This window comes from Tenrec ecaudatus, chromosome 14, assembly GCF_050624435.1.
Source record: "Tenrec ecaudatus isolate mTenEca1 chromosome 14, mTenEca1.hap1, whole genome shotgun sequence".
Lineage (NCBI taxonomy): Eukaryota > Metazoa > Chordata > Mammalia > Afrosoricida > Tenrecidae > Tenrec > Tenrec ecaudatus.
Genome location: NC_134543.1, coordinates 91,882,938 through 91,902,768, shown reverse-complemented (window position 1 = coordinate 91,902,768; position 19,831 = coordinate 91,882,938). Strand labels below are relative to the sequence as shown.

Sequence of the window (19,831 nt, the reverse complement as noted above, 5' to 3'; positions counted from 1 at the left end):
AGAGAGGAGGGAATGTATCTTTCAACTTCCAATCTGGTACTTATCTTTAAAAAAATAAATTAACTTTTTTTTTTGGCAGGTTTAGATCCAGATAAGCATCTTGGAAAAACCCTGCATCAAATGGAACCTTATCTTTTAGAGGTAAGAATTTAGACTAGTCCGCAAAATAATAGATATTCGAATGGTGCCATGGTATGATAAAATCAAGTCTATTTTAGGAAAAAAACAGGCTATTTTTATGACATTTTATGAAAAATATCAAACTTCTATTGGATATGAAAATATGCTTAAAATTAAGAAAATTGTTAACAACTCTTTGACCTTAACTATAAGGTTATATAAGTTATCTCTAAGAGAAATTATTCTGCTTGAAAGTTTGCTTTTGATAAAATGAACATTTGGTGTGCGATTGAAAAAGAACTCTATTCCTGAAGTATCTGATGGTTTCTGTGAACTGTTCTTTGTCATCAGAAACAAGGGTGATAACTTCCTTGAGGTACAATTTTATTGAACCTCTTGTCTTATAGCAATCGGGAGTGCATTACAGAATAGCAAAGAGATTCACATTACAATGTTCAACCTTTACTGTTGTCATCCCTGAATGTGTCCCAAACATTAAAGAAGATGTAGTTATTTTCACTTTGTCTTACATATTAATGGTCTTACATTTTATTAGATTTAATTTTTGGACAAAGGTTACAACTAGTATGGCAATGTCTAATGAACTAGAATATAGAATATTGTTAAAGTTTAATATTACTCAATAATGGGGGGGGGAAATCACTGTACTTCCATGAGGAAATGACATCTTCTTAGAAGTGATCATTGCTCCTTCCTGAGCTCTTCATTCATCAGCATCATCTCAGGCATTGTGAAACCATCACTTTGATATCATGGTCTTTCAGGGTTATTTCTAATTGATTATGATTTATCAATATATACGAAGTGCCTAGAAACCCTTGAAATATTAATACCTTCTTTCATTAAGCATTATTAAGCACCTAATATGTGCCAGGCAGATAGTTAAGATTAAAAAGAAAAAATGAAATGAATATGTAATTGTGACGAATTATATTTGATTTCTAGATAATTTGGTGTCATCTATTTCGGACTCTCAGTGGGGGAGAGCTGCTTTCGATGCCCTTCTGTTAGGCCTGTTCTCTCTAGTCACCATTTCATCTAGATTCACATCCAGTCTCTACCGTCCAACTGAATTTAGCTTCTGCCAAATCAATGTTGATAAGGAATGAAATTGAAGTTATAGGAAGTTGGCTTTGGAAATTAGGGAGGGTCACTTTCACAAAAGAACCTCTTCTAAGCTGCCTCTAAGATTTGAAATTAGGATTTCAAATACCATACAGGTAGAATTTCTTTGTAGGAAAAGGAAGTAAGACTTTAGTGATTGCCTGGGTCTTGGTTATGAGGTAACTCAGATATTATGATAGGGTACTTCAAATGAGGAAATGGTTTGATTCAACCTCAGCTAGATCTTCAACATGGCCTGGAAACTGTATATTTCCCTTGAAAACCTATTTCTCCCTTCCTGTTCAGGCTATTTCATTCCATCTCTGCTCTCCTGAAATCTCTAATCACTTCATCTTTCACTTTGTGTGTCTAACTTACTTGTCTTTATGAAGAAAATAGAAAACATCACACTATAAAATTTTCTTCTTCCCAGCAGTGTACCTACAGACTTACGTGAACCCACACCTGTCTTGCTTTCTGGAGCAATTGGAGAAAAGGCCAATTGTTAACAACGGTGGCTAATCCCCAGCTGTGCCCTAGTTCCAAACCCTGCCTTTTCAGAGACCTCAACAATCATCCTACTCCCCACAGTATCTTTAACCTCTCTCTCTAATAGAATCATTTTATTGGGGGCCCATACAACTCATCACAATCCATACATACATCAGTTGTGTAAAGCACATTTGTTGCTCTCATCATTCTCAAAACATTTGCTCTCCACTTAAGCCCTTGGCATCAGCTCCTCATTTTCCCCCTCCCTCCTTGCTCCCCCCTCCTTCATGAACCCTTGACAACCTCTCTCTTCACTGTCTATTTTATATCAGTATTAAAACAGGACTAAGCCATTCCCAAGGTAAACATTCCCTTCCACCAAAACACAAAATGATAATAATGCAAATGGGGACATGTCTGATTTTATCTGTAATCCTTATCTGTGCTTTGCTACCTCCCAGATGCTTCCTGTATCTGAAGTCTGACTTCTGACTCCTCCACTAAGTGACTTTAGCTCTTACCCAGAATGCCCTCAGTCTTGATTTTACCATACCAACTAGACAGCTTTTACTCCCTATTGGTCAAAAGCATAAATACTCCTCCCTTCTTAAAAGCCTACCAGTGGTGTTCATTATTTAATTCTCTCCTAGGCTTTCCTCTTTTGTGCTGGTCAGTCGTTCTTTATGTTGAGGTGCAATCACACTGAAGACTTTAGTCTCTGTAGTCTGATTTTCTCCAATAAGTGCTTCAAGTCCTCTTTGTTTTCAGCAAGCACAGTTGTGTTATCTGTTTATCATTGGCGATGTTGAGCCTTCCTCTAATATGGACGCCATATTCCTCTTCATGGAGTCCAGCTTCAGCTTCTCCTATAGCTTGAATAATTTGGTTAAAGGAAACAACCTTAAGACATACTTTCCTGTTTTGTTTTTAATCATTTTATTGGGGGCTCATACAACTCTTATCACAATCCATACATACATCAATTGTGTAAAGCACATTTGTACATTCATTGCCCTCATCATTCTCAAAACATTTGCTCTCTATTTAAGCCCCTGGCATCAGCTCCTCATATTTTCCCCTCCTCCCTGCTCCCCACTCCCTCATGAACCCTTGATAATTTATAAATTATTATTTCATCAACATCTCCCTTCACCCACTTTTCTGTTGCCCGTCCCCCAGGGAGCAGGTCACATGTAGATCCTTGTAATCAGTTTCCCCTTTCCAGCCCACCCTCACTCTACTTTCCCAGGATCTCCACTCACCCCACTGGTCCTTAAGGGATCATCCACCCTGGATTCTCTGTGTTTCTGGTTCCTTTCTGTACCAGTGTACATCCTCTGGTCTAGCCAGACTTGCAAGGTAGAATTGGGATCATGATAGTGGGATGGAGTGGGGGAGCATTTAGGGACTAGAGGAAAGTTGTATTTTTCATGGTTGCTACGTTGCACCCTGTCTGGCTCATCTCTTCCCCGAGACCCCTCTGCAAGGGGATCTCCAGTGGCCTACAAATGGGCTTTCGATCACCACTCCGCACTCCCTGCCCTCATTCACTATGGTAAGATTTTTTGTTTTGATGATGCCTGATACCTGATCCCTTCAACACCTTGTGATCGCACAGGCTGTTGTGCTTCTTCCAAGTGGTCTTTGTTGCTTCTGAGCTAGATGGCCGCTTGTTTGCCTTCAAGCCTTTAAGACCCCAGATGCTATATCTTTTGATAGCCGAGCACCATCAGCTTTCTTCGTCACATTTGCTTATGCAATTTGTCTTCAGAGATTGTATCATGGAGGTGAGCACACAATGATATGATTTTTCTCAGAAGCAAGAAAGCCCACATGGAAGAAGCACACCACCCTGTGTGATCACTAGGTGCCGAAGGAATCAGTTATCAGGCATCAAAGGAAAAAAAAAAACCCTTTCCTATTTTTAAACTCTTCAGTAGCTCCTTCTGATGTGTGTATAGGTTTTGAATGAGCCCAATTAAGTGTTCTGTGATTCTCATTCTTTGTATTGTTATCAAATGCTAGTGTAATCAATAAAAAACAAGTGAACATCTCCCTGATAGTCTCGGCTTTCCGCTGAGATCCATCGGATGTCAGCTATCATGTCCCTCATTCTACATCCTCTTCTAAATCCACCTTGACTGTCTGGTAGTTGTCTGTTGATATGCCGCTGCACCCATTCTTTCAATTATCATCAATAAAAGTTTACTTGAAAACGATGTTAATGATATTGTTGAATAATTTCTGCATTCTGTTGGTTATCTTTCTTTGGACTGGGCCCAAATGTGGGTCTCTTCCAGTTGGTTGGCCAGAGAGCTGTCTTCCGTACTTCCATCACTGCATCAATTTGTTATATCATTTCCATTGGTATTCCATCAATTCTTGGAGCCTTATTGTTTGTCAGTGCCTTAAGTACATCTAGACTTCTTCTTTCAATTCAAACTGACTTACAAGTGGTGGAATTAATTTTGAATACTTCTGTTTGTCAATAAGGTCCCAATCCCTTTTTTTTCTAATTACTTATCTTGTTATCTGTGCCTTCTTATGATTAATGTAAGTGTTTTGTTATTTCCTCTGGTAATTATTGTAACCATCTTCTAGTTCAAGAACCTATTCTCCTTGTCTTGCTCCATGTCAAACATTGTCAACAGTACCACAATCATGATACCCAAGTTGAAAGAAACATTGGAATAACACTATAGATACATCTTTACTGATGAACAATCTTGCATATACATATATTTTGGGGGGCATTTAAGATTTCATCTTTAGGATAAGATCCAAGAAGTAGGAATGCTGAACCAAAGGGAATCATATGTTTTAGATTATAATAGGCATTAAACTTCTGCTGTTAGCTTCAGTGGAACAAGTTGCATCAAATTTTCCCACTGCAAACAATAAGGGTTGTATTAAAACAAAAATAATTAATTGGGAAAAAAACTATTTAAAGGCATTAGAGAACTACTAAAGCAGAGGTAAACTGGGTGCCCTCCATTACAGAATGACAAGCATCCCACGGCACTTTCTCTTTTTCTTTCAAAGAAGTGAAGAAGAAAATTCCAGTGGGAAGGTTGAGCAGGGCTTTCAGCAATTTAATATGGTTGGTGAAAGAGAAGTTGGACGACCAAAAAAGATCTACCAAAGACCTGGTTCACGCTCGGAGAGTTCCCGTGGAACCCCTACATGATGTACCCCTTACAAGTAAAGGAAAGCTAGAAATAGCCCAGCCCTTGTAAATATGGAATCATTCAATCCTAGACTGAGATCATCCTCCTAAAATGACTTGGGAGAAGCAAAATGAATTCCTCTGTAGAGAAAGGTAACATAATCTAAAGCCTCCAAAAATATCTCTAAACCATTTTATATACACTTTTCAACGGGAAATTCAGAAAGCACCAAGCCTTATCAGGAAAACCTAAATTACTGAAAACTGAGAAAGAAAACCATCAATAGAAACCATTCCAGAGACTATCCAAATAGGTACATAGTCATACCTGGCAAAATATTTATGTCACATAAATTGGATAAGAACATAGAGTATTTAAGGGAGAACAGGGCCTCTAAAAATGAAAATCCTGGACCTGAAATCTCTATAAAGAAGTCAGGATGTCTTTTTTTCTGTGTGGTTTCTTTGTAATCTAATCCACTTGTACATGAACTCTCCTTAAGTGAGTGCTCAATAGATACTGGTGCATTTAGCAACTTGTTTCTCACCTCATTCACAACAGTTACCTAGCAAACCTTGGTCTTAAACGAGTGAGATTGTTTTACCCTCTTCTTTTTGCTTTCTTTTTTTATATATGTTCATGAGAACGTCTTAAGCAGTTTACCTGATACATAATGAACTATCAAACATCTATCAAAGTTTATCTCCTTTCTGCATTTACATGGTGCAGGAGCCGTGAATTATATTTAATGTGGCTTGTCTAGCCAAAGTCTCCCCCACCAAAACAACATATTCTTGCCTGAGTCTGGCAAGAAGGTGCAGGAAAATACTGATGGGATTTTCCTGTGAGTAATTGTGAACGTGACTCCCTGCAATGCCATCCTGCTGTATATAAAATGAGTCCTCTAAGAAGTAGGAGGAAGATGCCATTACCAGCAAGAGGTGGAACTGAAGCACATCCTCTGGACCCAAGATCCCCACTAGCTCACCTTCTGGATCACGGAGACAGCTATCACATCAGAGGAGCAGCAGCAGAACATGGAACAGAGTGCAGGGCGTCCCAACCTATGAAGCAAAGAAAACTGAGTGGTTTGTGTGTTAGGCTAACTTGCAGAGTGAGGTGCCTCTGGGCACTTAGGAAATTGGGCATGCTGAGCCACTGAAGCGGAGCTAAGTGCCTTTGGGCACAAATACATCTGTGGTCAAATTATTGGGATGGGGGGGCCTCTGAGCACTTAATTCAGTGAGCAGAGTTTGCTCACTCGTGAATCGTGGTTGAGTCATACAGCAGGGAGGGCATTAATTAGCAGACCAGAAAGAACTTTGTGAGGAGTCCTGAGAGCAGTTCAACCCTGAACATTTCTCACAGGCATAACAACTGGTTAACTCCCTTCATAAACTCTTCAATCATGAGTTTTGTCTGAAAAGTCTGTGTTACCATTGCAATGGATATTAGAACTCAAAGAAGTAACATAGAAAGCATTAATTAAAACAGCACAGGTGGTGTCACTTTGTTTTGTTTTGTTTTGGGTATGGTTGTTTGTTTAATGACCTAGTGCTAGATCACAGGAGCCCTGGTGGAGTTGTGGGATTATGGAGTAGGCTGCTGACCAAGGGTCAGCAGTTCAAACTCCATGGAAAGATGATGTGACTTTCTGCTCTCCTCGGATCTTCAGCTTAAGAAACCCAAAGGGGCAGTCTCCTCTGTTCTATAGAGACTCTGAGTTGGAATCACCATGAAGACTCTATCCCCATCAATGCCTCTGACAAAGCAGATACTACAGAACACAGCCACTAATCACTGGTCTTGCTGGCAGTAACAACACAAGAGATTGCATAATAGAATTTTGAAAGATCAATGGACCCTACTCATTGGAAATAACTTTTGTCAACAATAAACAATGACTATACATGTGGTCTTCGCCAGACAAAATACAGAGGAATGAAATCAAATACATCTGTAGTAAAATATGATTGAAAAGCTCAATATCATCAGTCAGAACAAGGTGAAGGGTCTATTGGGGAACAAACCATCAACTTCTCATATACAAATTCAAGTTGAAGCTGGAACATTACAGTTCTATGAAAGCCAACGTATTACTTTGAGTATATCCCACATAAATTTAGAGACTATCACAAAATATATGTAATGCATTTAACCAAAGACCACATGAGTTTTATGATGAAATCAAGGGCATCATAGATGAAGAAAGCAAAAGATCATTAAGAAGACAAGAAAGAAAGACCAAAATGGATGTCAGAAGGACTCCAAAACTTTCTCTACTTGACCGTAGAAGAGCTAAAGCCAATGAAGAAATGAAGGAATAGAGCTGATTTCAAAGGGCAGTTTGAGAAGACAAAGCAAAGTATTATAATGAACTATACAAAGACCTGAAGTTAGAAAACCAAAGTGGAATCATACACTCAGTAAGTCTCTAGATTAAATAAATTCAAGCCTTTGATTATAATACTGAAGGATTCTATGGATAAAATATTGAGTGAAGCAGGAAACATTTAAAAAAAAACACACCAAAAAGAATTGATCTGTGTTCAACCGTTTCAGGAGGCAATTTATGATTGAGTCACCAGTATTAAAGCAGTCCAAGTTACATAGAAAATATTAGCAAAATACAAGGCTCCCGCAATTGATAGAATACTAATTGAGATATTTCAGAAAATAAACACAATGCTGGAAATTCCCACTCATTTATACCAAGAAATCTGGAGGACAACTAACTGGCCAACCAACTGGAAGAGATTCATATTTGTGCCCATTCCAAAGAAAAATTATCCAAGATAATGCAAAAATTATTGAACAATATCATGTAACACACATGTAAACTTTTGCTGAAGATCAGTCAAGAATGGTTGCTGTGGAACATTAGTACGGAACTGCCAGGAGTGCACGCTGGACTCAGAAGCAGACAGGGAAACATGGATAGCATTGCTGAGAGCAGGTGGATCTTGACTGAAAGGAGAATGCTGGAAATATGTTTACTTTTGGTGACTGTGCAAAGGCATTCAGTTGGGTAGACCATCACAAATTATAGCTCACATTGCAAAGAATGAGGATCCTAGAATACTTTAATTGTCTTCATACATAACCAAGAGGCCGTCATTCTGCGACCCATTAATACAGTTCCTCGTGTTGCGCTGACCCCCAACCATAACATTTATTTTTGGTGCTATTTCATAACTGTCATTTTGCTACTGTTATGAATCGGATGACCCCTGTGAAAGGGTCGTTCAACCCCCAAAGGGGTCGCGACCCATGAGAACTGTTGTTCTGACAGAACATGGAGATATTGAGTCATTTAAAATCAGGACGGGAGTGCCTCGAGATTATGCTCTTCCGCCATACTTAATCAATCTGGATGGTGAGGAATTAAGTGGAGAACCTGGGCTGTATCCTGCTCATGTAGTGGATTACTCATTGGGCTGCAGTTCAAAACCACCCACCACTCGACTTCAAAAGATGAGCCTTTCTGCTACCAAAAAGATGAACATCTTTGGAAACCCAAAGGAGCAGTTCTAGACAGTTCTGTAGACCCTCCTGGAGTCATAATTGACTTGAGCAGTATGAGAGTCAATATGACTTGAGCTTGGACTGTATTAAGACGAACTTGGCTTCTGGAATGGAAGAAGGTTCATGGGAAACCTACACTGTGCAGATGGCAACACCTTGATTACTGAAAGTGTAGCCCTTGAAGTATTTACTGATAAAGATCAAAGATGACACCCTCTGGTATGGATGCCCTGTCAGTATAAGGAAAATCAAAACCTTTGTGTCAGTGGATCCACCCCTCTGATGCATGTTGGGTCTGATCTGGGTTTCAACATTTTCTGTAATTTTTTTGTTCTTTTGTTTGTTCATGTTAGGGTTTATCTCAGGTCTATTTTGTCATGGGGTGGAGGGTGATCCTCTTGAATTTGGGGTTTTTTTTTCTGTTTTTCAGTATATGAAACCCAGAATTGATGAACCTAGAGAGTCAGCAAGTAGAATCAGGGTTCCTGGGAGGCACAGTGGTAGGGACAATAAAAGGGAGCTGACGTCAAGGAATTTACAAGAAGGAAATGAATGTTTTGAAACTGATTGTGGTAGCAATTATACAATACTGCTTCATGTGATTGAACTAGGGAGTGATATATCTGTATTAGCTCCCAATAAAGTGGTTTTGGAGGAGGAAAAAAAAACTTCACAACTAGACCAATATAAACAACATCATTCTAGATGCAAAAACTATTGAAGTTGTCAAAAGATTTCACATTTCTTGGATCCACAATTAACACCATGGAAGCAGAAGTCAGGCCGTCAATCAACTTGTTATATTGGTCAAATTTGCTGCAAATATCTCTTTTAAAGACTAAAAAGCCAAGATGTCACTTGGAAGACTTAATAAGGTGTGCCTGACTTGAACCATGGTACAAGGGGGCTTCAAAAAGTTCATGAAACAAATTCATTATCTTTTCATTCCATTTTTCCATCAACTTTTTGAAATTCTCTCACATTTTCAGTCACCGCTTCAACATGTAAAATACGGACAGTCAATAAAGAGAACTGAAGAATTGATGCCTTTGCATTATAGTATTGACATAGAAAATTAAATATACCTGTGTGATAAAGTAAAATTCCTCCACATGGCTCTTCTAACCCTAATCCCTTTTGTGATGTGTCGTAAATTCTAGCCTTTTTGTGATGATAATGTGTTCTGATTCTCCATCTTATTAGAGGATATGAACCAAAATACCACCCTTGATTTCCAGGGGCGCCGTAGAGGAAGGTGAGGCTTCCTGTTTCTATAAGCATTTACAGCCTCAGAACTCACCGGAGCAGTCCGCTCTGCCCGGTTATAGGGCCTCTGTAAGTCAGAGTGGGCCCTGGCAGTGAGTTTTGTGCCACATAAAGGTTTAAAAAGAATTCTCCCAGCAAACTGCTAATCTTGCCGAGATCTCTACTACAGTAACAGAATCCTCTCCACCTCAGTGCAGAAAGCTGAGTTCTTGTTACTCTTTAAAATTGTTTCCTCTCCACAATTTAATCAATAATTTGACCTCAAAAATCTTTCTCAAAATGCATATCTACCCTCTGTTGTCTTACCAACTCTGGCAACTTTCACCTCCTCCTTAGGTATCTCCAGTGACCTCAGAGTTCTTTATGCTTCTACACTTGTCCCCCACTGCCTTGCCCAAACCCCACTTCCACACTGGCATTCTCCGCTTTACAATCAGACTGATCCTTGTGAAAATGCAAATACAGTTAGGTGAGTTGTCTACCGAAAACACATCTATGGATCTTCAAAGGCCTTCAGATGATGGCGTTCTGATTCCTTCACATGGCTTCTGAGCTGCACAAGGTCAGCCCTCTGTAGTTGTTCAGCCTTGGCTCCAACTATTATCCTTCCGGCGATGCTGCAGCCATGCCACATTATTTCAGTTTCTAGTTCCCATCATGTACTACGTGCTGTTCTTCTCTTCCTTCTACTCGCTCTCCACTCACACCTTTTCTGGGAAAATTCCTCCTTACCCTTCAGACCTCAGCTGGAATGTTCCCTGAAGAATCCTCCAACGTTCTCTCTAGTTAGGTCGCTCAGTTTACACTCCCTGAATAGCCATGGAAGCACGATGAGTCCGAATTGACTGGAAGGCACAGGATTGGTTTGGTTTGGTTTGGTTTACTTTGTTTTGTTTAGTGTTGCTGTTTTTTTTTTATCTATTTGTTTAACTTTCCGTCCATACCTCTAGGTTCTAAACTAGTTGAGACAGAAACTATATTCTGTTTCCTTTGTGGTCTCTGATGATGTACTGGGTATGCATTGGGCTGCTAACCATAAGTCAGCAGTTCAAAACCACCAGCTGCTCTGTGGGAGAAAGATGAGGCTGTCTCCTCCAATAAAGAGTCGCGGTCTCAGAAACCTCCAACATCAGTGCTACCCTTCCCTATAGGGTCACTAGGAATTGAAATTGACTCGGTGGTAGTGAGTTTGATTGTGTAGTTTTGTGGTCCCTAGCCCCTAGAGCAGTGCTCAGCCTATTGTAGTTACTCAATGACTGTTTCTTGAATAAGTACTATGAATGATATATGCAGCATAAAAGTATATCAATCCATATCTACTCGAGTATAAGCCATCAGCCGAGGCACTTAATTTTACCACAAAAACTGCGTAAAAATATGCCAAAAACTCAGCTTATACACGAGTATATATGATATACAGTGAAATAATGATGGTTTTATTAAATTTCATCATTTTCTCTGAATGGAGATAGAGAATAAAGCATATTTGGTTTGTTTTTGCTTTTGGTTTGTTTTTCTGCATTGCAATATGAATAACATATAATGAGACTAGTTTTAAAGAAAAGAAATCTTTAATAAATTCTCATAATTTGGGTTATTTTAATTTTTCAAGACATAAAACTTTAGAGAACCATCTAAGTTCAATAAATAGGGATATTCAAGTGGAATTATTAAGAATATAAATGTTTATATGAATAAAAATATCATTAAAATACTCATAAAAGTAATTTTCTTTTCATTTACTACACTTTTACTTTGTAAATACTTAGACTTCAAGGCATTCTTATAAAGCCATGGAACTCCCCAAGTCAACCGCATCTGTTCCCAATGTTTATTATAACACTTACCTTGAAATAGTTATATACAAGCCAATATTTATCTTCTCTAAATATTTTATGTATAGGAACATATGATTATTTAGATTGATGTGAAACAGAACAGTGGATATGCTTGTATATAATGAAATTTATTTGATGGGGTTAAGTGAAAATGATCTTTCAAACTCGTTCAACTGGTTAGAAAGGAGTTATGTATTTCTTAAGCAAGCTACAGACAAAACAGCAAGTATGTTAACCTCCCCAGTGGCCACCTGGGCTGAATCTTTTCCTGTACACATTCTCCAAATGACTTAAAACCAGGACCAGGAATAGTGGCATCACTAGTTTAATAGCTAATGAGATACTGAAAATATTGATTATCAGATGTGGTTTTAATTCAACCCTTCCAAAAACTCCCAAACCAAATTCACTAGCATGGAGTTGATTCTGACTCCCAGTGGTAGAACTGCCCTTGTGGTTGTCTGAGGCTGTAACTCTACTCTTTACAAGAGGAGAACGCCTTATCTTTTTCCCACAGAGCCTCCAGTAGTTTTGAACTACTGACCTATGGTAACAGACCGAGGAATAACACGCTAGGCCACTAGGGCTTTAGGATCTCCAAAAAGGGTGGATTTGTACGAGGGAAGAATACTTTACATTATTTTTCCTTATACCTTTTACCACTTACAATTTTTTTTACCCTAATCTATTTCCTATTCTTTAAAAAGAAGTCAGTAACTCTATCCTCCCTTCTACTTGATACTGCTGTTCGGAAGTGGCTTTTGGTCCTGGTTGGAATTAGGCCTGTCGGTGCATGCCAGTCAGGCCTTTTTCTGGGAGCGCACGGGGTAGCAGAGCCTTTGGGAGGGTAGTCCTGCAGCACTTGCGTCCTACAGTAAGTGCTCAAGGCCAAGGAGTCGATTGTGACACATAGCGACCCTGGAGCTAAATGCTACTCAGAGGGCCCTGTGAGAGAGTCCACGAAACTTAGACACTGATAGTCTCATTGAGATAAGAGCCACACATAAAAGACTTTAAACTATTTCGTAGTTTTAATGACGATAATACTGATAAAAGAGCTTAGCAAAGAGCACTGTAAAAATCATTTGATATGATTAAGTGCTTGCATGGAATAAAATCAAGTTTAAGCTGAAGCCAGAAACCGGCTAATACAGACTAAGAAAAAAAGTTACTGCTTTGTACCAACAGTGTAGGCACTAGTAAATCTGATTTACCATTTTTAAAACGTCAAATTGAAGATTCCACCACCAAAATATGTCTCTGAATTCTGGACTTACCTAAACTGACTCCTCTTCTCACATGCTTTCTTTAAAGCTACAAGGAGTTTGGTGTTTTAGCAGAATAGCCATGAAAGAGAGTGTCTGGCAAACGCTAGCATATACCGTTTCTTTTCTTTTTTAATCGTTTTCTTAGGGGCTCATACAACTCTTAACGCAATCCATACATACATCAATCATGTAAAGCACATTTGTACATTCATTGCCCTCATCATTCTCAAAACATTTGCTCTCCTCCACCTAAGCCCCTGGCATCAGCTCCTCATTTCCCTCTCCCTCCCCATTTTCCTCTCCTTCATGAACACTTGATAATTTATAAATTATTATTTTGTCATATCTTGCACTGTCCGACATCTCCCTGTGCCCACTTTTCTATTGTCCGTCCCCCAGGGAGGAGGTTATATATAGATCCTTGTAATCTGTTCCCCCTTTCCAACCCACCCTCCCTCCACCCTCCCAGTAGCGCCACTCACACCACAGGTCCTGAAGGGATCATCCACCCTGAATTCCCTCTGTTTCCAGTTCCTATCTCTTATAGGAATATTTTATATTAATTTTAAAACATACTGGGCTGTAAATCAACAATTTACAGAATTCCACGTTAAATGTTTCATGTTAAAAAATCCCATCATTCTATAAAGATAATATGTGGAGTATAGCAACCTACATTATTTCTACCACTTCAGTAGGATAAAATATGCAAAATTTAATTTTTGAAATTTCATTACTCTTTGATGAGGAAATTTCCTAATGCCTCAGTAAAATAACATTTTATTATATATTAAAGCTAATAAAATTTTAAGATTTAGTTGATTTCAGACTCATTCTTGACCCTATAAAGAGTTTCCAAGACTGTAAATCTTTATGGAAGTAGACAACCTTATCCTGTTCCTTCAGAGCATCTGGTGAATTTGAACTAACCCACAGCACCAGATTGACCATAAAGGTGAGTTAGAAGGTGTACTTGATTGATTGAAAGATGTTGGAATAAGAAGACCAGACAGTTGGAGATCAGCAGAGAATAAAAGGGTGTAAGCACTGGCTGGCAGAACAAGAAAACATCTCTGAAATTCTTATCCAACAGTCATTTCCCCTATAGTTTTATTACAAAGCGTGCCTCTGTTTAATCAGGTATTATGTGGTGATCTGTTACTGTTTTCAGCACCTATAGAGGCCAACTCTTAGAATTCTGCCTTTCTGGTTCCCTTCTTCGTGTCCCCACAAAATTGTGCAAATTTTCCTAACTTACTCATCCTGTGGGCTTTTCTAGAGTATGCCACTCAGCTTTCTTGGCTTTTTGCTGTGTGACTTTCTGGTATCTTCGTATAGTGTCAGTCACTTCAGTACTAATCCCTGGGGGGAGCAGGATACTCGTCGATCCATGCTTGAAATTCCTAAGGGTACATAGTCAGTAGTTGAAATTTGATGGATTCAGAATAGTAGCAGAATTACAAAAATGTTGAAGTAAATACATAACTGTGCAGGTAAAACTGAAGGACCTGTCCTACAGTCTCCGGAGTGACAATGACAAAATAACGAGCATTGAAAGAATCACCCGTCCTTTGGGCTATGAGGATGTGGGCTTAAGAGAGCCTGTAATCCGGAAAAGCTGTTGAAACTCTGAATGGAGATAGAATTGCAATGATCAAGCCTCAACACGAGGGCAGAGAGATTCAAATCTATGACCCTCCCAGTTAAAATGCTCCCCAGCACAAAGCCTAATTTTCCAAAAGCCAAATATCTGGATTACTTGAATAATATAGCTTATATGAAATAAAAGTAAGGGGTTTTGGTTGATTGCTTGCCTATTTGCTTTTTCATTACAGGTGTGATAAAGCAATATTACAAGCCAACCTCAACCTTTCTCAGCATTAGACCTTGCTGCAGGACATTGTTGACTCCATGGCAAGGAGCTTGGTGTTTTGAAAGGCTTGTCTAAGGTGCCTTGGTAGCTCAGCCGTTAAAGTGCTTGACTGCCAGCTGAAAGACCGGCATTATTCTTAACCCACTTGCCACCCTATAGGAGAAAGATATCTGCCCTTATATAGATCACAGCTTTGGGACCCCTAGGGGGCAGTTCTACTCTGTCACATACTGTTGCTATTTGTCGTTATAGACTCCATGTAATGATTGTTTTGTTTTGCCTGTTTTAAGGTTGTCTGGAGGAGCCCTGGTGATACAATGCTTAAGCATTCAACTGCGCCCAGCCTCTCTGTAGAACATTGTGGGAGTTGACAGACTTGAGAACCCTGTAGGACAGTTCGCCTGTAGCCTTCTATGGCCGTGGTTCTCAATCTGTAGGTCGTGACCCCTTTGGGGGTCAAGCGACCCCTTCATAGGGGTTGGCCGATTCATAACAGCTATGAAGTAGCAATGAAATTAATTTTATGGCTGGGGGTTCACTACAACATAAGGAACTGTATTAAAGGGCCGCAACACTAGGAAGGTTGAGAACCACTGTTCTATAGGGTTGCTTGTGGAACCAGTTCACTAGCAGTGAAAGGGAGAATGGCTTGTCGGCAACATTGGACCCATGCTTGTTCTCCGTATCCTTGCAGGTCCTCTAACACTACTGACCACGCAACAACCACACCTGTTACACAGTGACGCGCTTCTTTTTGTTCACAGGGGAAACATTGAATTGCTCTCCCTTCATTCCTACGAAACTCCCTTAAAACTTTTTTCCCCTTCTGTCAATGGTCAAAAATGGGAAGCCCATGGTCTGGTGACATATATTTTCCTGTCCTACATAATGACTCAGGACCTATCCTCTTTAAACTCCTTCTGAATCGAAAACTAGTGTCATTGCTAAAGTTTACAGATTTCTCATTACATACAAAAATATTGGGCCCCTGTAGCTTTTTCACTAAGTCGTGGAATTATTAAGAATTGTGTGCCTTACGACAGGGGTCCTCAAACTTTTTAAACAGGGGGCCAGTTCACTGTCCCTCAGACCCGTTGGAGGGCCGGACTATAGTTAAAAAAAAAAAACTATGAACAAATTCCTATGCACATTGCACATATCTTATTTTGAAGTGAAAAAACAAAAGGGGAACAAAAACCCAGCGGGCTGGATAAATGTCCTCAGGGGGCCGCATGTGGCCCACGGGCCATAGTTTGAGGACCCCTGCTTACAATAAAATAATTGTAATTGCTTTAAACACATCTTTAAGTAAATAGGTAAAGTAGTTTTCCTATAGCTTGTGATTAAGTGTTGGAATTAAAATTTCCTGGGTGTATTATTTTTCTTTTTCAGGACAAAACAAGTAAGCTTTTCCTGCTGTCTGAGTTCCCTGTTCCTTTTAAATTTTTTTCTTCTATTTTCAGCTTTCTGAGAAGTATGGGGTCCATGTTTGTGGAGAAGGTGGAGAGTATGAAACATTCACTTTGGATTGCCCTCTATTTAAGAAGAAAATAATTGTGTAAGATATCACTTCATTCTTCCCATTCCTTAAAAGTTAAGTGATGGAAGCAACTTAACATGAAACTTAAGGCAACTTTTATTGGGAGAAATAGAACATGCTCTCTAAGTTCCCAAACCCTCAATTTGTGTAATACTGGTGAAGTTGTCAGAATACCTAAATCGATACCAGGCAAGACAAGGCCTTCAGCGAAAGCTGTAAACTTTTTAGACATTGCACTTTCTTTTACTTGCTGATTATGGCCTGCAGTAAAACTGGGACTTGCATACTGACACATTTATCCTTTCATGAAGTGTGAATTGCCTGTATATTTATTTTGCATTACAGCTACATTTGATAAACTGCCGCCTAAGTAGCCCGTGGGTTCCATTAACCCCACCCTATTTTTCCTTTTTCTTAGTCTTAACAATTTAGAATCCTAATACTAAAACATTCTCCTCAATTATTTGTGTTTTTTTTATACATCAACTTTGTTCTCAGATAGATTCAGTTTATGGTGAGTGGTGTCATTTCTGTGCCATAACTTGTTAAAATTAATGTTATGGAAAAGCATGAAATTTCCTAAATTTTGTTACATTACTTCCCGTGATTTAATTTATGTAGTTCTTGTAGGTCAAGAGACTGCTTTATCTGCTTTTCCCAAGCTTCTATGCTTATTGGAAAAGATTCTCAGAATTATGCTTGATTTCAAAAACAACATCTGATGAAAGGTTAGAATTCTGTACTGAACAGACAACTTCTCTATTGTAACACTAAGAGCCAACTTCTTTGTACAGATTGCTAATGAGAGAAGGGATGATATAAGAAATGTCAAGCCATTCTTAGATGGATTTTTCTAAAATATACACTTACCTAGTGAAAATAACTGTCATTTTTCTTATCATATTACAGTGTTCACCAACTTCTTTTTTTTTTAATGTTTTATTAGGGGCTCATACAACTCTTATCACAATCCATACATATACATACATCAATTGTATAAAGCACATCTGTACATTCTTTGCCCTAATCTTTTTCTTTTTTTTTTTTTTAATTTTAACAATTTATTGGGGCTCATACAATTCTTTTCACAGTTCATACATATACATACATCAATTGTATAAAGCACATCTGTACAGTCTTTGCCCTAATCATTTTTTTCTCTTTTCTTCTTTTACATTTTATTAGGGGCTCATACAACTCTTATCACAATCCATACATATACATACATCAATTGTATAAAGCACATCCATACATTCCCTGCCCCAATCATTCTCAGTGTTCACCAACTTCTATCTCCTTCATGTCCTTCTCAGTTCCTTACCATTAATAATAATCTTATCACAGTAATGCATTTGGCAAATTGTTATCAAGTACCTATTATGTATGATTCTATTGAGTATCGCTGCAGGCAGAGACAGTCCATGCTTCCAAAGGAGGGGAAGAGAACACATCTGCATATCATTATGCTAATTGTTTTGATACTAGTAATTGCTATATAAGTTGATAAATAATAAAAGTCATAATGAAATGCTTGTAGCTGGCAAGTCATAATTCTGGCCCAGATGATTCCAAAATAATAATATTGGCTGATTATCCCAGAGAAAATCAACATGGGATCCTGTAAGGTGGCTCCAACAGCAGCTGCCTACACTTTCTGGGGGACAGTATAAACGTTTTTATTTGCCACTAGACAATTAAAAGGGTTTTGTTCATTTCTCTGAAAAGAGAAATTGGGCCAAATAAACTAGGGAACCTCCGATCCAGTGAGTGGGTTATTAAAAGACTGTAAACACACATACAAGAAATAACGACCATTGTCTGAATATGTCAGGGAACGCTTCTCGGAGTGCCCTTTAGGATACCGTAGGGGAAGCAGGGGCCCTGGCCGCACAGTGGTCAGAGCACTTGGCTGCTACCAGAGGGATTGCACTTTGGACCCACCACTCACTCCACAGGGGAAAGAATGACAGTCTGCTTCCGTAATGATTGCGGCTTTTGAAACCCTGTGAGGCAGGATCAGCTCGATGGCAGTGGGTGTGGGTTTTGTTTTATATCATTTTTTTAATGAGGGTCTGTGTGAGTCCATGGGGACTATATGTAAGCATTTGGTGAAGACAGGTCCATGTCTTGGAGCAAAAGAGCTAAACAAAACCTCAGCCTCAACTTGGCAAAGTTATCTTCCAGTAGAGAGGTCGGAACAGGATCTTGATTAATCTCATAAGACCATGACCATTCTTTTCCTTTTTAAACATCATTTTATTGGGGGCTGTACACCTCTTATCACAATCCATCTATCCATCCACTGTGTCAAGCACATTTGTACATTTGTTGCCATCATCCTTTTCAAGACAGTTTCTTTCTACTCGAGCCCTTGGTATCAGTTTCTCATTTTTCCCCTCCCTCAATAACCCTTGATAATTTATAAATTTTTTTTCATGTCTTACACTGACCAATGTTTCCCTTCACCCACTTTTCCATTGCCCATCCCCCTGGGAAGGGGTTATAGGTAGATCATTGTGTTCCACCTCCCCTCCCCTCATCTTCCATCACCTACCCCTTACCCTCCTGGTATGGCTACTCTCAATATTATTAGTCCTGAGTGGTTTATCTGTCCTTGATTCCCTGTGTTTCCAGCTCTTATGTATACCTGTGTACATGCTCTGGTCTAGCCAGATTTGTAAGGTAGAATCTGGGTCATGATAGTGGGGGAGGAAGTATTAAATAACTAGAGGAAAGTTGTATGTTTCGTTGGTGCTATACTGCACCCTGACTGGTTCATTTCCTCCCCACGACCTTCTATAAGGGGATGTTCAGTTGCCTACAGATAAACTTTGGGTCTCCACTCTGCACTCCCTCTCATTCACAATGATATGGTTTTTTTGTTCAGCATCTTTGATGTCTAATACCTGATCATACCAACACCTTGTGATCACACAGCCTGGTGTGCTTCTTCCATATGGATTTTGTTGCTTCTTAGATAGATGGATGCATGTTTGTGTTCAAGCCTTTAAGATTTCAGATGCTATATCTCTTGATAGCCAGGTACCATCAGCTTTCTTCACATTTGCTTATGCACCCGCTTTGCCTTCAGCAATCGTGTCCAGAAGGTGAGCATCACAGAATGCCAGGTTAATAGAACAAGATGTTATTGCTTTGAGGGAGTACTTGAGTAGAGGCCCAGTGTCCATCTGCTACCTTAATACTAAACCTTTAAATATATGGACATAGATCAATTTCCTCATCATCATATAAAAATATATTTAGATATCTATATGTCTGTATTTAGACCTCCGTAAATGCCCTTTGCCTCCTAGTTATTTCCTCTATTTCCTTTTACTTTCCTATTGTCCCCCTATCATGTTCAGCCTTCATTTGGGTTTCAGTAATTCCTCTTGATTACATTGCCCTTGATCAAGCCCTACCAGGCCTCCTATACCCTCCTTGCCATCAATTTTAGATCACTTGTTCCCTTGTCCCTGGGTTTGTTAGCCCCCACTTCCTTTACCCCACCTCTCCCTCTTGCATGCTCCCCTACCCCAACCATCGGTCTTGTTGTTTTCTCCTCCAGATTGTTTATTCAGCCTATCTTATCTAGATAGACCTGCAGAGATAATAAT

At 39.2% G+C, this 19,831-nt stretch overlaps 1 protein-coding gene across 2 annotated transcripts in view; it reads left to right on the top strand.

Moving 5' to 3' along the window:
* The window catches only part of DPH6 (diphthamine biosynthesis 6), a 179,076-nt gene that overhangs the window by 150,967 nt on the left and 8,278 nt on the right, over window positions 1-19,831 (top strand). For both annotated transcript variants that reach the window (XM_075530544.1, XM_075530545.1), the window contains exons 6-7: window positions 80-141; window positions 16,138-16,232. In XM_075530544.1, the coding sequence (XP_075386659.1) occupies window positions 80-141; window positions 16,138-16,232 (157 nt within the window). The remainder of the gene's footprint in view (window positions 1-79; window positions 142-16,137; window positions 16,233-19,831) is intronic.